We start from the raw sequence: 17,580 nt of genomic DNA, 5'->3' as shown, positions 1-17,580 counted from the left end.
GTATTGTCTCCGGTCTCCAGCACTTCGTATGATGTGGGGCAGCTCCTTGGTTCGGTTTTGCGGACCCTAACCGGAGGATATGTGTGGTTCTGGGGTGCGCAATTGGAGGAAGTCCAACCGACCGCACTTCTTCCTCCGGCGTAGTATGTTGTGCAGGTCGGGTTGGAGGGTCACGCGTGTTACGCGGCACCGCCAGGCACGGGTTCTGGTGCCGCGGAGTTTTGCGTAAAAGTCTCTCGCTCACCCCGTGCAGTCGCCCGGTATCCTTGGGAGTCTTTGGGCACGCTATCTCACGCGGGTGAGGGATCACCACCACAAGTTTAGGTCACAGATGCGCACCGCGGGTAACAACTATCGCACGGGCCAGACTACGCCAGACTTCGGGCCCTCCGTGGTGCAGTGATAGGCACTTCTGAGACTGCCGAGTTCTCGGTCAAAGCGGGTCCGATTTTCGTCGGGTTTTTCCTCAGTTGCGGGGGGGGTCCGTTCAGATCACAAAATTTCGGGCTTTCGTGGGGGGGGAATCAATAAGCGGGGGCTCATTCTGCTTTTCGGGACCGCAGGGACGGAGCTCACGCAGGAGAGATACTCATCCGCGTGCCCCCTGGTGGCCGATCGGCTTAAGACTTTTGATGATGGATTCAACCTCTGATGGAGTGACAGAGGTGAATTCAAAGACTTTGTGTTGAGTGGTATGCATGGCTGATTGGGGGCTCGGGCTAGTCAGTTTAACGTTAGGGTTACTAGTTTTGGCAGTTGTTGACAAGCTGACTCTTTTGGCTTCAATTTTAGATTGAAGTAGTGCAATTTTGTTAGGTAAGGCCTTCTGGATGTTAGTACACCTAAGGGCATCTTTCTTGCAGGAGTCAGGGGGGGAGATAGGAGATTCCAACGCTTTGAGGATGGTAAAGAGCTCCTTAGTGCTAGATTTTCTGTTGTTGTAGTTCTCCCTTTTTGTCTCTAAGATAGCAGATTTGTATGTAGTGGGGGCATTTATAAATGCATTCTTACTTTGTACAGATGTTTTTTTTCCAGGACGCTTCTCTTTTGGATTTACGTAATGTTTTCAGCTCAGTAGTAAACCATTTGTTAAGGTGTGCTAATGGTTTGGCTTTCCTTTATTTGAGCGGGGTTAGTTGGTTCAAGTCCTTCAGGAGGTTCCGATTGTATAGATCTACCATTGTAGCAGGATCTAAGTCTAGGGGCAACTGTTGCTGAGTAATAGGTTGAATTAGAGGGAGAATGCTTTCTAAGGAGATCAGGCGGTTGTTCCTTAGGTGATGGTTGTTTGGAATCAGAATTTTCAAAGGAGATGATATTATGGTCGGACCATGCGCAAGGTGAATTGGCGGGAATTTTAGTAATGCAGTTGAAGTCTGCGACCCAATCTAGGATTCTGCCTTTGCAGTGTGTGGGGTCCGATATCCTAAATGAAAAGCCTAGTTCTGAAATGGTATTTTGGATGGCTATAGCGTTAGTGTCTAGGTTCTCATGTAGGCCAAGAATCAAGTCACCTAAGAGTAACATTTGCGAATTGGTTATGTCCTCCTCGAAGGAAGATAGTTGGCCGGGAGGTCTATATGATGTGGATAAGGAGTGTCTGCTCTGAGGATAGCGGGAGTTTCACAGAGAGGAGTTCTCCAGAGGGGAAAGAAGTGCTGTCGCTATCTCTGATAGCTAGGTATTTCTTGCAATGATAGCTAACCCGCCTCCTCTCTGAGTAGTTCTGTCTGATATGATGATATTATACTCATCTGGGACTGCTAGCATGAGAGCTGGGCCTGCAGCTGGGTGGAGCCAATTTTCTGTGATCGCCAGGAAATCTAGTTTGTTGGTGGTGATTAGGTCAGCGATGTCTAAGGCATGGGCAATTAGTGATCTTGCGTTAATAAGGGCCCCTTTAATAGCGGTAGCTTCTGGTTGCGATGGGAGATTGAATATGTTGAGTGTCAGAGTTCGAGGTGAAGGAGGCGACAGAGTCTGTAGATATTTTGCAGTAGTGCTGGAGTTGTTAAGCAACGGTTCCTGTAGTGGGCACATGGTTTTATTACATTGCGCGAACCAAGTTTTTTGTTTCTGCAGGAGGTGGGGCAAGGTACATTCGAGATGTAGTGTGTGGTGTGCATGGTAAGGTTATGAGTCAAAGGAAGGTGACAGTTCAGCTTATCAGACTGGTTGCCTAGATCATTTGAGCTGGTACTGTTGTAAATGTGCAAAGGCTTGTTAAGACTAAAAGTAGAGATCAGATGTAGTAAGACCAGAGGGCAATGTATGGAAGACACTCCTATAGGTGAAGAGGGTGCTTCCCCAGGTCGCCATGAGAGAGGATGGACACTTATATTGGCTACGAGCTGATAGGCTAGGCTAGTTACAGCATAAGATAGCAGGGCAGGCTAGATGCAGCACACACTAGTAACACAGTGTCAGGGCAAGATGCAGCACACAATAGTAACACAATGTCAGGACAAGCTGGGTGCAGCACACAATAGTAACAGTGTCAGGGCAAACTAGATGCAGCGCACAATAGTAACACAGTGTCAGGGCAAGATGCAGCTGTCACCAACAAGACAGCTTTTCACAGGTGAAAGTGACGAATGGTATGGGGTGAGAAATGCCCTTCCAATCTTAGCACAATTCTAAGAGGGGAGAGATCAGTGAAGGGAAATCAACCTGTGTTCTTTTCCCAACAATATGTCATCACCAGTCACTAAAAAAAAGGAATCCAGCATGCCACTTTCTGTGAGGATGTTCTGATGTGGTTTGACACCCCTTCTGACACTGACTAGATGGACCCTTTAATTCGTGATTGCTGCTGGTAGAAGAGCTCAAATAAACGATAGGTAAACAACAAATGGTTTATAAAGATACATCAGGCCATATTTACAAAAGTGTTTTCAAAGTAAAAGTGCCTTTGAAAAACGCTTTGTAAATTAGGCCCATAGCCTGCGCAGAGTTCCCTAGCACACCGCCTGTGATGTGGAGTAAAGTTGAGGACACTGTGACTCTAATTATTGGTGAGAAGAGTTGACGGTTGGCGAAAGTAAAAATAAAATAGTCAGCATGTGTAATCACATGAGAAGCACAGATAAATATCAAGTAGCTATGCCTGGCGCATCATACACCAATTTCTCTCTATTTTTGTGCTCGCTTTGTGTGCCTGTCTTCTATTTCTGTCTGGGTCATGTTGTCAGTCAATGTTTGATAGAGCCAGCCCAGCTGTTTCCTACCACAGCGCAACCAGAGAGAACACACAGGTAGATTGAAGCAGCTGGGGGGTGTAGGGTCTGGTCCAGAGGCTGTAATTCTTTACTGTGAAAAGTAGAATGAGAGTAGCAGCGACAGACGCATTCCCTCGAAGTGTGGACTTGCCTGTTATTTCGTCATACATACTGTCATGTGTGTCCCATCACACTAAGTGCTCATTGTCTGTACAGGGGAAGGTGAGTGGGACACAGATATGCTGTCCACGAAGAACGGGGGTTCTGACAGACCTACCGGACAAGCGAACAAGGAGGCAGGGTCTACAACTTCTTCAATTCTTTGTTAAATATTATTGTTTATGCATATTATAACAAATGCTGCTCTTTCCAAGAAGGAAACAAAATCCTGTCCATTCTCAGCAAAGGAAGGCATTAAAAAAGGAAATGATTTAACTGTGTTAATATTGTAAACTGGCTCTTTTTAAATATATAACAATGCTAATTTCAAGTGCTCAGTTTTAGTGTACATTATTATTGTAGTCATATTTAGAATGATACACTTGTCTTACTGAGGGAAACAAATGATCAAAACCAAGGATAAGCATCCATTATATTCTGACAGAAGGTTATCCTTCTAAAATGGACCCTCTGGTACACTCCTAATGCAGTCTATCGAAATACCCCTAGGAGAAAGGACAAGGGGACAAAAGAATGATCGCGTTATTTATATTTCACAAATATGCGTGAGGTTAAAATAGCTGTTACAGATCTGTCACTCCAGGACCTTGATTTTGTTTTCAGAGAAGATATTTTCTCTCCTGTATGCGGAGAGCCTTGCAGCAAATTCCCATAAATAATGTTAGTGTGCACCGCAAGCGCAGTGCGCAATACACATACATCTTTAGGGAATTATACATATAGGATCATGGCTTGTTTTCAGAGATTGCTTGCTACTGCAGTTTTTGCCCTTTCATAACAATGACAGCTCTTACTATTGCCTACTTTAATGGGACTCAAATGATTGACGTGTAGGACAATTCTCACCCGTGACTACAGTTTGTACACATGTGGCCTGCTAAGCTGCTATGGGGTGCTTGGATGCTTGAATAGTCTGCATCAGTCGTGCTTCCATTTCAAACTGCACCGCTCGGTCTCCCCCTGACGCCTGCTGTGTCCGTCCCCTATTATTTAAAATTCACTCTAAATCATTCCTAACTCTGCTCTTTTTATCATCTTTGTTCCAGCAGCTTTTAAAGCGGTCTGTGTATCTCCCCTAATGAAAACCCTTCCCTGGACTCCACCTGCCCTGCCAATTTCTGTCCAATCTCTTCTTCTGGCCGTGGGCAAAATCCTGGAATCCCTCATACTTGCTCAACTTTAATACTGCCTTTAATCCCACTCTCCCCTTCAAACCTCAAAGCATGTCTCCGCCATGGTCATGGCACCAAGTCTTCCCTTACCACCACCCTTGATGACCTTCACCCATTGGCCGACACCGGCTCAACAGCTGCCCTAGTTCTCCTGAATCAGTCAGCAGCATTTGGTATGGTCAACCATTCCACGCCGAATGATTGACTCTGTGCCATAGGCATTTCAGAGCCTGCCGTCTTCTCATTTTAATTCTTTCTCTCAGGCAGATGGCAAGCAGTCATTATTTTCTTCACCCCCTCACTTGCGGTGTCTCGTCCCCTCCCTCCCCTCTATCTTCTTCTCTTTAACATTTATGTTCAACCACTTGTTTTCCTGATCCAGTCCTTTGTCTTCCATATCTGTACAGTTAACCCACAGTCAGCACAGGATCTTCCTCAGGGTGAGAACTGTGGAGATCAACTTTGAAGCATTTCAAGTGACATGTATGAAACTCCCCTCTTTATTTCATTATGCCTCTATACTTGAAAAAGCTAGTGTTTCTCCTATTCTACCTTAGAACATGGTTTGGAGAAGATGCACCCATGCGGCCTAGGGCATAGAGAGGATCTTATGCACATTGTACATGTCTGGCCAAACTGAGAAAACAGTGGCTAAGGCCCCACCTTATTAAGAATTAAATTTGGACTCGAGGGGACATTGTGGTCCTTTTTATGAATAGTGTTGACAAGATGGTTTTAGTAGACTCTGCCTATTTTATTTACAGAAGCTTTAGATGTTGCCTAGAGATTAAGGCCTGCGAGGATCTGATTCTTTGTTCTTGCGTTTTTATGCAGGATGTATAGTGTGTATTAAATGTTGGATTCTGCCATGCTGAATACAATGTATACCTACCTTCTGTACATATACCAACGATACTCAGATCATCTTTCATCTCAATGGTCTACAGTTTGATTTACTCTATGGCGTTCCCTCATGTATGCTTGCTATCTCTATCTGGATGAGTAACAATTATCTGAAACTTAGCTCTGATCAAACAGAGGTTCTGATCATAAGCAATAACCTTTCTCTTCGGACTCGCAGTCTTTGGCCACCTTCTCTGCCCCCTTTCCCAACTGAGTCACTGTATAAAGATGGGTGTAAGATTTAATTCACAACTCAAGCTCTTAACCTGTTTAGCCACGTTTTGTGCAGTCACCGCTCTGATCCAATCTGGCTTAGACTATGACAACTCTATCTTGGGCTTCCTTCCTACTTCCTACATCGTCTTTACTCCATTCAGAATGCTGCTAAATGCTAAAAGGCTATTCACCATCATTCAGGACAATGATATTTAATGTCAGTACCATTTTTTGAAGCTCTTTAAGTTGGATTCCTCCTGCTTCTATGCTTTATAAAACTAGGTGCTTTTCTGACTCAATTCAATGATACTCAATTTACCAACTTCAGAAGGATGAACAGTTGAGACCTGAATCTGTGTCTTGCAGATTGAAGGCAAAGGTTTCTCAGATGAGTGCTTAACTTACTTAGATATCTTGCAGATTGCTGAAATTCTATAGACTAATTGCCACCTTGATGATAGGATCCCTAACCAGAGGATGGCACTCTTTCCGAATATGCAATGAAATTGCATGCAATGTGTAGCACACCCACACAATAATCCTTGCCATCAAGACCTGGGTTTGTTGGAGGGCAGAAATGTTTGTGAAGGGGTTGCACATGGTAACTCTTTTCTCCTCAGGGCTTCCATCTTCTGGCCATTCTCAGTCTGACTCTTAAAGCACAGGATGCTCTATTGCTATATTAAGAGCTTTAAAAAACAGTGCTTAATTTGTGGGGGTGTTTGCCAGGGCATAACCCCAGGACGTATATCTGAGCACTGACACTTTTTGTGTTAGACTGAGTCCAATCATGACATGGTGTTTTGGCAACTTAATTTATTGTCTGTCATTTGTAGTCATACAAAAATGCAACAACAGTATGAGCCACACCAGCAATGTTGTGCTAGTCCTCACCTTTCATGACGAACAATCAGCCAGAATGTGAAATTTCTGGGAAATTGTGCTGGTCATGCCAACACACTACTCTAGTCAGCATAGACGGCATTGGTACAGCCCTGAAACTGCGGCAACTCACAGCAATGCTGCAGCAGGGTGGTTGCCTCAAGTCGGTTGTTTGGGCAGCAGACAGGCAGCCACATAACTAGTTGCAGCTCATTAGTTCTGAGTGAAGGCGTTCACCCACATGTACATGTTCCAGTGTCATTGTGATGCTAGTTTTGCTGGACCTCTGCAGGCGAGACACACAGTAGGCACATGTAGTGCCTTGTAAAGGTGAGCACTCCCCCTTTGTCGTCTTCTGTTATGCAGGCACTATTGGGTGCACCATTACACAGGCAAGTGCCAGGTTCAAACCAGGTTCAAGCGTAATCTTAGTCTTAGTGAGACATTGGCACATGACTGCAATCGGTGCAGCACAGTTATCAGTGCTACTAGTGGGGCGCCTGGCCCAGAGAGTACAATAGAGAGGACAACAGTGCAGTGGCCACTCAAGAGCACTACCAGAGGGGCAAGCCCAGAAAAATCCACTGCTAAGGATGAGTGCCTTTGCTGTGTGGCAACCTATAGCAGATCTTGCTGAGACGCTCGACAGGCAGGTTCATCAATACAGTAACACATTTTTCTGTATTTACCCATTGCTTTACTATATGAAGACAGCACTTCTGCTGTGTTTTCTGTGGATAGATGGACAAAATGTTCCATTTGCCACCTACAGAACCAGAGAAAATTGATGATGAGGGTGATGTGTTTAAAGAAACAATGTCACATTTTAAGGCACAACTGCTATGCAAGATTATATTTTGGTTGGCATTTGCAAATCGCTGAGGTGTAATGGGTGGTGCACACATCACCCACAATGAGATGGTGGGAGTTGCATTTCCAACCCCAAATATGTTGGCAGTGTGGGGAGAAGCAGTGGGTGAACTGCATTGGGTGGGGACCTGCCGCCCGACATGGCACAGAACATATTTGGGCCTGGCACTTCGCAGGTGGCTGCCCCAGAGTGTAGGGTTTGCGTTGTATGTGATGGTTCGATATGTAGTGTTAAGAAGCGGGGACAGCACTTTGACATGTTATTGATTGTGTTTTCATAAAGAACAACCTTTGCAAATCCTCCAAATTGAAGGATTGTGAAATCGCGTTTTCTGGAAATAACATTTCTTCAGTGATCTAACCTCTGCTGACGCCATTAAGCAGCCAGATCCAGGAAAGTAATCACATGATTGCAGACCTATTGCAAACATACTCTTTGTCTTCTTCCATAGACCTTAGACATCCAGACTCAGAGTCGTGGACGCTATGTAACAGAATGTGCTAATATCTAGGATGGTCGTAGATGCTATACGGGACATAAAAAACCTGCTGGAGGGCCCACAGGGTGTTTTGCCAAAGATAATTGTTGTGGAACAGCAGTTTGCAAAACGTTTTTTCACAAAATTATTTTTCCATCTTTTTTACCCCATTACTCTCAAATCGCACAATTCCAATCGATTTATCCCCTCAGCTTCCGCTTCACTAGGGACTGAGTCTTATCAATGAAAAAGTGGAGAAATCTGTAGGATTCAGAATGGGTGTGGGTGATCAGAGCTGTATTCCTAAAAGAAACTTGATACTGTGCACCAATTGATCTTACGAGCATGAGAAAGTATGCCAGACATATTTCTTTTCAGTGTAGAGCATGTACTCGTATCACTATCTATACATCATTGTTCGATTATTGTACCATTTGTGGATTCCAGAAATAGGAAACATGCTGAAAAGGAGAACAAATAATTTTATAATTATAAGAGGATACTACTTCAGTATACATTAAATGTCTTGTTTCACAGTGCATTGATTTAATCAAAACGAGAAGAACCCATGTAGAATTCTGATATAAAAATATTTCTTCTAAATTCCAACAAGCACATGCCCAGTGTTTGCCGGTGCAAGATGTCTTAGAGTTTATGTTGTCTTCTTCCAAGCTTTTGTCGCTTCCATTCTTTTAGAAAAACGTGCATTATTGATTTGAATCAGGAGAAGATGGTCTGTGCTCCACTCTGCGGCTATGGACAGCGTTCAAAACATAATTTAAGGAATTTCGTGGATTCCATGCCCTTTGCCTATTTATAAAATTTCGTCTCTCCTTGTAATCCCTGATTTCAAGTGACGTTTCCATTTTCATTTCTTCATGGCAGCACGAGGTATCAAAAATTGTTCAGAGTTTGTTGTCCTAAAAGAAATGAGAACAATTATTTTCAATTGACCATCTTTGATTTTTCCCTAGCCAAGGGGCAGCGGATCGTCTTACTCATTGAATGCTTACATTATGAGACTAAATGGTGACATAGAGTGTATGGGTCATGATGGGTATCTTTGGATCATGTATTAGAATGTTTACATTATGGGACTAAACGGTGGCATAGAGTGTATGGGTCATGATGGGTATCTTTCAATCATGTATTAGAATGTTTACATTATGAGACTAAATGATGGCATAGAGTGTATGGGTCATGATGGGTATCTTTGGATCGTGTATTAGAATAAAACTCTGGGTAGCCCTGTATTCTGGAGGCACTGGACTTGTATTAGGCACTCAGGGCCGGATTCTGATGCAGGCTTTAAAATATTGAAGTGCTGTAATATATCACACAAGCGCTTTCAAAATGGCCACCTAGTTCCAATCTTCAATAGAAAAGACATAAATATGAATTACTGCCATTTTCATACAAATTGTCAGCAGCGGCCCTTGTGTGCTTAGTAAGTGAGGCATTCATACAGAGAATGTTCCAACACTATTCCTCACAAATAGCACCTTCTTTATGCACATGATAAATACATGTAAAGTTATGTCACCAAGCTGGGGGCGGGATCTAAGAAAGCTCAACTGAGTTTTGCAGGTGATTCTTGAGGTTTATGCTCTCATTTTGGAAGACTTTTGTTGGTATGGTTGTATAATACAGGGCCGCCAACCTAGTACTGGAAAATGTTTGAAAATGTTTGAAAGCTTGTGTATCCGACATCATTTTAATTAACACAAATTATGACAACGCTCTTGGAATGTATAAAACGCATTCAAATTACACCGATAAAGCACATTAAGAAAATGTTTGCATTATTTGTAGCACCGCATTGTGTGCCCACAGGTGTCTGCAACGAGTGACTGTCCCAGTTGTTTTGGACTACGACTCCCATGGTCCCGCTTTATTGGCCGTACTGGCTAGTGTTAATCACAGTTGTAGTCCAAAACATCTGGAGAGCCAAAGGTTGCAGACCACTGGCCCCACACTTTCAAAATTGATGCACAACAGAGAGACTTCGAAATGGTGCAATGAAGCGTGCACATTTAGAACTCGAATTCCAATTTTTCTAAAAACCTCAGAATAGCGAATCCAGAAAGTAATATAGCCGACATTTGTGGTTAACTTTAAAGATCAAAAACACCTTTTAAAAAGGTAACTTTTTTTAACAGCAGCTACTTTGAACTTGAGCTAGGAAACGTTTTGTTTCTTGGGTTGGAAAGGAAATGCGTAAGACCACCCTAGTCAGGCAAATGGGAGAATCACTGTTTTTTTGTATTTGCATTTCTTTGCAGAACAGTGATGTCAGGTTTGATCAGAAAAGACTTGCAATAACACATTTACAGATGTAGAAGCATCACCCTGAAGGGTGCCTTTTCAATAGCACGAATATGAGAACAAGTGGGGAGCCAGTTTCTGAGGTTGTGAACAAAGTGGCACATTGACACAATAACAAAATATATATGTAATGCAATGTAAGTGGTATTGTATAAAATATGTCTCCTACTATTGGTGGCCTCGCTGCGTTTGGGTCTGTAAGAAAAAAAAGGGGTTTGTGGGTGGGGATGGTTCATTCGTGAGACTGTGGGAAACGCAATGCGAAACCTGTGGTGTTGATGGGTGTTGGTCAGAAGTGCCCATATCCTGAGTATCAGTCTGCTTTATGGGTTTGGTGAAGACTCTTGTGAGTATGTGACCCATAGGGAAGAGCCCAAGATCTGATAGATTGAGGGCTCTGGGCCTGGTTAGCCGCTGATGTGGGAGAGTGTGACAGGGCTAAAGAGGAGAGCTTAGTTGTGGCTCCGTTAGTGTTGATGTGCTAACGGTTAGGCCTGTGGTGGTCGTCTGTGGGAGGGGGTTTGTTTGTTCAGTGTAAGGTGGTAGGAGATCTTTGTGGGGAGACTGTTAGGGGAACGGGGGGAGTAGGTCTTACAAGGCAAATCAACCTGCAACTCTGCACTCTCATATGATATGATTGGCTATTTATATGATATGATTGGTTATTTATAACGTGCTTAATACCCAGAGGTTTCTAAGCGCGGACCCAGGGATCGAACCTGTGTTGCTTCATGTCATCTTGCTTCTGAGGCGAGCACGTTGCTGCCGAGCTATCCTCCCGGGACTATTGCATGCAGGTCTCATTTCACTCTGCCCTTGTCAATGTCTCTTGTTTTTTCTCTGTCTCTCTCACACACATCCCAAGTGCAACAAAACAAGTATCTGTGAGTTGGCAGTTGAGAGGAAGGCGGCAGTCTGTAAACTCCAATTTCCATAAGCTACAGCAAAGGGTTATGGAAGACATGAACCTTTGGTTCCGAGAAGGGGCTACTTGAAATTTGAGGCTGCAGTTACATGTAAGAAACAGATGACTTGAACCTGGGAGGAGCAAGTGCTTCAAACTAAAGAAGAGTTGGGTACAAATGTACACAATTTCATTATTACGTTGCACTGGAGGGAGAGGTGGGCTAGCTTTGATATTGTTGGGCAGCAGGTTCCTATGAGCTGGTGTGAGTAGGAAGAAAGAGCGGAAGTGAGGAGGCGGCACAGGGAAGGCATGGGACAGTGAACTTGGGTGCAGAGGTGGAGCAGAGGGGACGAGATGGTGAATAGACAGTGATACAAGCAAACAAGTACTGAGGAGCAAGACCATTGATACCTTTTCAGACTAGGAGAAGGAACTTGAAAAGGAAGAGGTTGTGCGTGGAGAGCTAACCAGCATGGTGTCCATAGGTAAAAGTGGGGGAGGTTATGGGATGGGCATACAGGGTGTGGGTAGTGAAGTTGAGAACTTTGGTCTAGAGGGAGAAAGGAGTAAAAGGAAGGCCAAGGAGTAGTCACGAGTAGTAGTTGAGTTTGCTGAGCATAAGGGTGGAGATTAGAGATTTTGTAGAGTGGTGAGTAAGAAATTGACACAGTTGTCAACTGTTGCAAAGGTTAATATGAGTAGAGGTGGTGGGAATGATTAATTGTTGCAGTTGGTCACTATCAAAGTGGACCCCAAAGCTGTGAGCCTTGCGTGAAGGAGTAAGAAGGTCAGGCAGCAAGGAGTTAGAGGGTGGGAGGTTAAGAATGGCATTGAAGAGTGCAGTGTGAGGCAAAGGAAAGTCAACCAGTGATGGATTTCACTGAGACATTTGGTAATCTGTTCTGAGATGGCCGGGTGAACAAGGTAAAGGAGAAAAATATTTGAATGTCCTCAGTTAAGAGGTGATAGAGAAATCCAAAAGACAACATAAGTGTTCGTAGGGCAGAAGTATAGTGGTTTATAGAGGTATGGAGGGTGAAGAGCAGAGGTTCAAGGACTTATCCTTGAGGGGCGCTGACAGTGAGATTGAGGGGGGGCAGAACTGTGAGTTTCAAAAGATTTCAAAGGAGCAATCGTACAGGTAGGAGGTGATCCAGACGAGAGCAGATTTGAAAAATCTAAGGTACCTGAGAGTGAGTAGGAGAGAGGAGTGGTCGACAGTGTCAAAAGAGGCAGAGAGATCCAAAAAGTATAATTGTAGTAGAGAGTTTGAAGGGATGAGCATCGGAAAGAAGGTTGGACACATGCATGAGGGCCATCTCAGTGGAGTGTTTACTTTAGACGCTAGATCACAGTGGATCTCCAAGGCCATTATCCTTAAAAGACAGTGCTCCAGCTGAAGACTACATGCTCAAGGACCTTCGAATAATGGGGGAGGAGGGAAACTGGTTGTTTGTTCACTGGTAGGTTTGTGTCAGGAGAGGGATTCTTCAAAAGGGGTAGGACAGTTCCAGATTTGAAGGAGGCAGAGAAGAGTTCAGTGGAGGGAGAAAGGTTAAAGAGCTCAGATAGATGAGGGCAGGTGACTGAGGCTAAGGGGCTCATTACAAGTGTGCCAGTCCAGTAATAAGGTGCTGGTATCACTGTATTCTGGCACTATTAACGGACTGGCATATCCAGAGTCATGAATATGGAATCACTGGCACTGGTAACACAGTCAACAGTGGCAGCAGCAACTCCCCTGTCACCTGCTAGTAACACCAGCATGACACACAGGCACATTACGAGTATGTTTATGTTTATTGAGTTTATATAGCGCTTTAAGCCAAATCACTTATGAACTTGCTGGTAATACAGGCAAAAAAATGGCTGCACTACTGGCAGATCCATGTTGTAACCACTGGCACCATGGAGCAGCTGGTAAATGGACCCAGGTGGGGGAAGGCTACAGGTGCACCCAATCCGCCCAGGTGCACCCAATACAGACAGGACCAGTACTAAAGGGCCACACCCACTGCCAGAACACTCCCAAACACACCATGCTGCCACTCATTGTTGTAGCTATGGACATGGAGGTGCTGGATGCTGGAGTGCAGCTGATTGAGCTGGAGCTGCATCAGTGGCTACAGGAGGACAGGGAGTGGAGGAGGAAGAGGGAGGACAACGATTATGATGATAATGATTGGGATGCAAGTGGTTGAGGCAGTGGCATGCTGTGATTCCCCACACAAGGGCAACACCCTGAGCCCTGACAGACGGCCAGATACACACCTTGTACCGCCTAAACAGGGAGACAATACTAGAACTTGTGAACCTTATCCAGAATGACATTGGTAGCAGGATTGGCATTAGGACCACCATATTACTGCTGTTGAACCTGCTGTCGGTCCTGCACTTCCAGGCATGTTCCAGCACTGGTGCAGGTATGGAAGTCCCTCCTGCACCATGTGTGCCAGCACATTGCCCTCCCAACCACCCAGGCACAGGTAAATGCTACCAAGGCCCGCTTCCATGCAATTGCGGGCATGCCCAATGTGTTGCCAACATTGGACTGCACACATGTAGAGCCGGTAGCCCGCCATGCCTGAGCGTAGGTGTACAGGAACCGGAAATAGTACCATTCACTCAAAGTCCAGGTGACTTGTGACATTGACTTGCCCATCACCCACTGATGTGCTAGCTTCCCAGGATCAACCCACGACTCCATGGTCCTGCAGAACATCACCCTGCCTTTACGGAGGACAAAGGACCTGGATGTTGGGTGAGTACATGTACAACTACACACACATTGGTGCATGGGTCACAGGCTAAGGGGGCTAATGGGATAAATGTACATCCCACAATCAGCCTGCATATCCATGGCCAACCACTGTACAGCCAATTGACTGCCCACAACTCACAGGTGCATCACGAGACTGGAGTAGCATCATTCAATTACCAATTCATTCCTAAACCATAAGGACATAAATATGCAATGCACTACATGTAGCAGAATGGAACACCGCCCATCCATCAAACCAGGTGTACTAGTACACTGTCCCACCTAGGCCCATGAAACACATATCCTGGTGAGACATGGTGCATGCATGCACATACGGACCGTGTAGAATCTGCAGTTACAGGCAACACCATTGTCATGCAGCATCATTCACACATGTCTAGTTTGCTCCTTTATCCTATCCTGCTATATTTGCTAATTTGCACACATAGGCTTCAAAAGGCTTAAAATATTTTAAACATATTTTAAATTAACTTTATTTTACTGTTGGTTTTGTGATCTATTACTATTGCTCCTTTACTGTGCCTCTAAATTTGAAAATCGAAACTTGCTGTATGAATTGTAGCCTTTAGAAACTCTGAAGCTGTCTCAGTTTCATTCTGGAACCTTATTCATTCTTACATTACCCATCTGTATTGTCATTATTTCCACCATTTATTTGCATTTCAGGGTGCGAGCGGTGGTGCGTGCATGTTTAGCCAGTCTGTGCTGGTCTGTGTTGGTTTGTGTTTTGCCAGGCCATTTCCCACCACTGTGGATATATAAGCCTTGTAAGCTATCACTAATGGCAGAAGTAATCTCGGTAAAACAGTGCCTCCGGTTAGTGAGTTCCTGAAACAATCTTGTTTCAATGCTGCACTTCAGAGTTTCAGTTTTTCTCTCAATGATTGTTCCTCTGTGCAGACCTTACATTGCATTCCCGATGCAGATTCTGATATCGGTACAGATGGTGTAATGGATACTGAGGACATTGACCTACAAGCTAACCTTGTAGGCCAGAACACTATTAGCTCCTCCATATGAGTGTCCTTGCATACTGACTCTGCTGAGATTTTAGCCCTTTCAGCATGTGACAACACCACCAAAACAGTCTATCTGACCATGCCATGGTACAACCTGCATATAACAGTACGAAGGCTGATCAACCTCTCAATATTACTTCTTCTGTGTCAAGATCACTTAATATGGCATTGTTAAATACTTGGTCACTTGCCAAACATGCTCTAGAAGTAGCAGACCTTATACAGACCCAGCATTTGGTCATAGCTTGCATAACTGAAACCTGGCTTTCAGACTCTACTAATAATGCAGCATCCCTTGCATTGCCTAGTGGTTACTGCATTTTTAGAACTGATCGCCCGCACGGGAGGGCTGGTGGCATTGCCGTTATTGTTAAGAGATACATTTGCCATTCACATGAGCTCTCCATCTTTCATTGATAATTGTGAATACACCCTTGTCAAGCTTGCTATGGATTGTAACACCACTTTTCGTATTCTTGTGATTTACCACCCTCCTATAACTACACCCCTGTTTGAAGAACAGCTCATGATGCTTATTGGGGACGTTATGAAGGTATCTTCGCACGTGATCATCATTGACGACTTCAACCTGTGGGAATATCACAAAGATGACTTTGAGGCTATTCTCTTCTTGACACCATCCAGGCCCACGGCTTCACTCAGTTGGTTAAAAAGGCAACTCCTAGAGATGGACATATTTTGGATTGGATTCTTACACACACACTTTCCATTGAGTCTTTGCACATTTATGTATGCCCTTGGTCAGATCACTATCTGATCACGTTCACCCTGCTCTTACCTATGAAACTAGCCAAAGTGAATTCCAATCTGCGCTTAAATACCATCACTAGGAATATCCGTAATATTACATCAGAAGTTTTCTGTGAACTTGCCCACCCTCTGCTGAACAATCTCACTCCTACCAATTCGACTGATGCCCACAATACCCTGGCTTCTCCTATCACTAGGACTGTTAAAACAGAAAACCGGGGTAATACCTGGTACTCAGATGATATATTGGAACTTAGAAAGCGGAAAGGACAAATAGAAAGAGTGTGGCGGAAAGTCCCATCCACGGATAATCTTGTTCTTTACTGCACTGCAGTTGCTGACTATAAAAATGCCATTGTCAGTGCTAAGCGCGAGTATTGTGAAAATAGGATCCGGATTGCTAATTCCTCCCAAAGAGAACTTTTGGCATACTGAGAGAATTTGAAGGGAAAAGTAATCCTCAACCTGCTATTGTCGGGCCCAGATTGAAGCTTTCCAACTTAACTTGGTATCGTCCACCCATACCAGCACTAATACTGAGAATATTTACACTACCTCCCCACAATTTGCCTTTAGAGAAATTACGGAGACCGATTTGATCCATGTTGTTCAACATCTTAAACCCTTTTCGTGCCCGGGCGACACATGCCCCCCCAAGTATTGTTAAGAAGAATATTGGCTGTTTGGCACCTCTCATTACTAGAATCGTCAATACCTCATTTATTCGCTGGTACCATGTCATTGAAAAATGTTTGGCTTTCCCCCATTTAAAAAAAGAAACCCTTGATCCCTCTTCCACAAGTAATTATAGCCCTATTACAAATGTTTCTTTTCTGCTGAAAATTCCGGATAGGGTCGCATATCTTCCGTTTCTGAGTCATATTGAAGGTTGCCAGTTGTTAGGCACTTATCAATCTGGATTTCGAGCTTTGCATGGTACAGAAACTGCCATGCATGACTTGAAGGCTAATCTTTCCCATGTTGTGGATTGTGGCCGAATTGCGCTACTCATGCTGTGACCTCTCGGCAGCTTTTGATTTGATTGATCACGCATTGCTGCTCGAGAGGCAGGCCACTATCCACACTTCCTTGGTTTGCTTCTTTCCTAGGCCCCAGAACTGCTTGGGTTTCCTCCAATAATCTTTCCTCGTTGCCTGAAACCCTTACTTGTTGTCTCCTGCAGGAAGCTTGTGTCTTCCCCACACTTTTCAACCTTTACACTCGCCCCCTCTTTGTTCTTCTTGATAGTATCGGCGTAAGTTACACCAATAATGCCGATGATACTTAGGTGTTTTTTTAAATTGACTGGTGACTATGACAAGGACCAACAAACTATCACCTACACGTATGATCTAATTAAAAGATGGATGAATGCCAACACCTTGGCCCTTAATGGGAGCAAGACTGAAGTCATGCATATACGATCCAGCCAAAGTCTAGTCAAACTTGACCAGAGATATTCTCAACTTAAAATCGCTTACTGTCTCATTAAAGTCAGTCCTTGGGTCAAAACCCTGGGTGTCTATTTGGACACTAACCTTAATATGAAGAAACATGTGGGACAGGTCAAGGCTTCTTGTGCCTACACTACTATGCCAATTAGGCAAATGAAGCTGTACTTGTCCAAACATAACACAGCTTCTCTTGCCACTGTCCGTGTGAATTCCAGACTAGACTACTGCAATAGCCTTTTAGCTAATACCTCTAAATCTAACCTTGCAGTTTTGCAAGTAGCTCAAAATAATGCAGTGAGAGCAGTTTGCGGTCTCACTAGAAGAGACCGTGTCACTAACACTCGTAGATCTCTGCATTGGCTCCCTGTTAAACAACATATTATATAGAAGTTGTTAACTTTG

At 44.1% G+C, this 17,580-nt stretch overlaps 1 protein-coding gene across 5 annotated transcripts in view; it reads right to left on the bottom strand.

Moving 5' to 3' along the window:
* Positions 1 to 8,382: 8,382 nt before the first annotated feature.
* The window catches only part of LOC138473098 (prominin-1-A-like), a 1,012,351-nt gene continuing 1,003,153 nt past the window's right edge, over positions 8,383 to 17,580 (bottom strand). For all 5 annotated transcript variants that reach the window (XM_069611612.1, XM_069611614.1, XM_069611613.1 and 2 more), the window contains one exon: positions 8,383 to 8,840. In XM_069611612.1, the coding sequence (XP_069467713.1) occupies positions 8,789 to 8,840 (52 nt within the window). In that variant the 3' untranslated portion in view covers positions 8,383 to 8,788. The remainder of the gene's footprint in view (positions 8,841 to 17,580) is intronic.

The sequence above is a fragment of the Ambystoma mexicanum genome, chromosome 8, assembly GCF_040938575.1.
Source record: "Ambystoma mexicanum isolate Mex_15411 chromosome 8, UKY_AmexF1_1, whole genome shotgun sequence".
In the NCBI taxonomy this organism is placed as follows: Eukaryota; Metazoa; Chordata; class Amphibia; order Caudata; family Ambystomatidae; genus Ambystoma; species Ambystoma mexicanum.
This window is presented reverse-complemented; position numbering and strand designations above follow the sequence as displayed.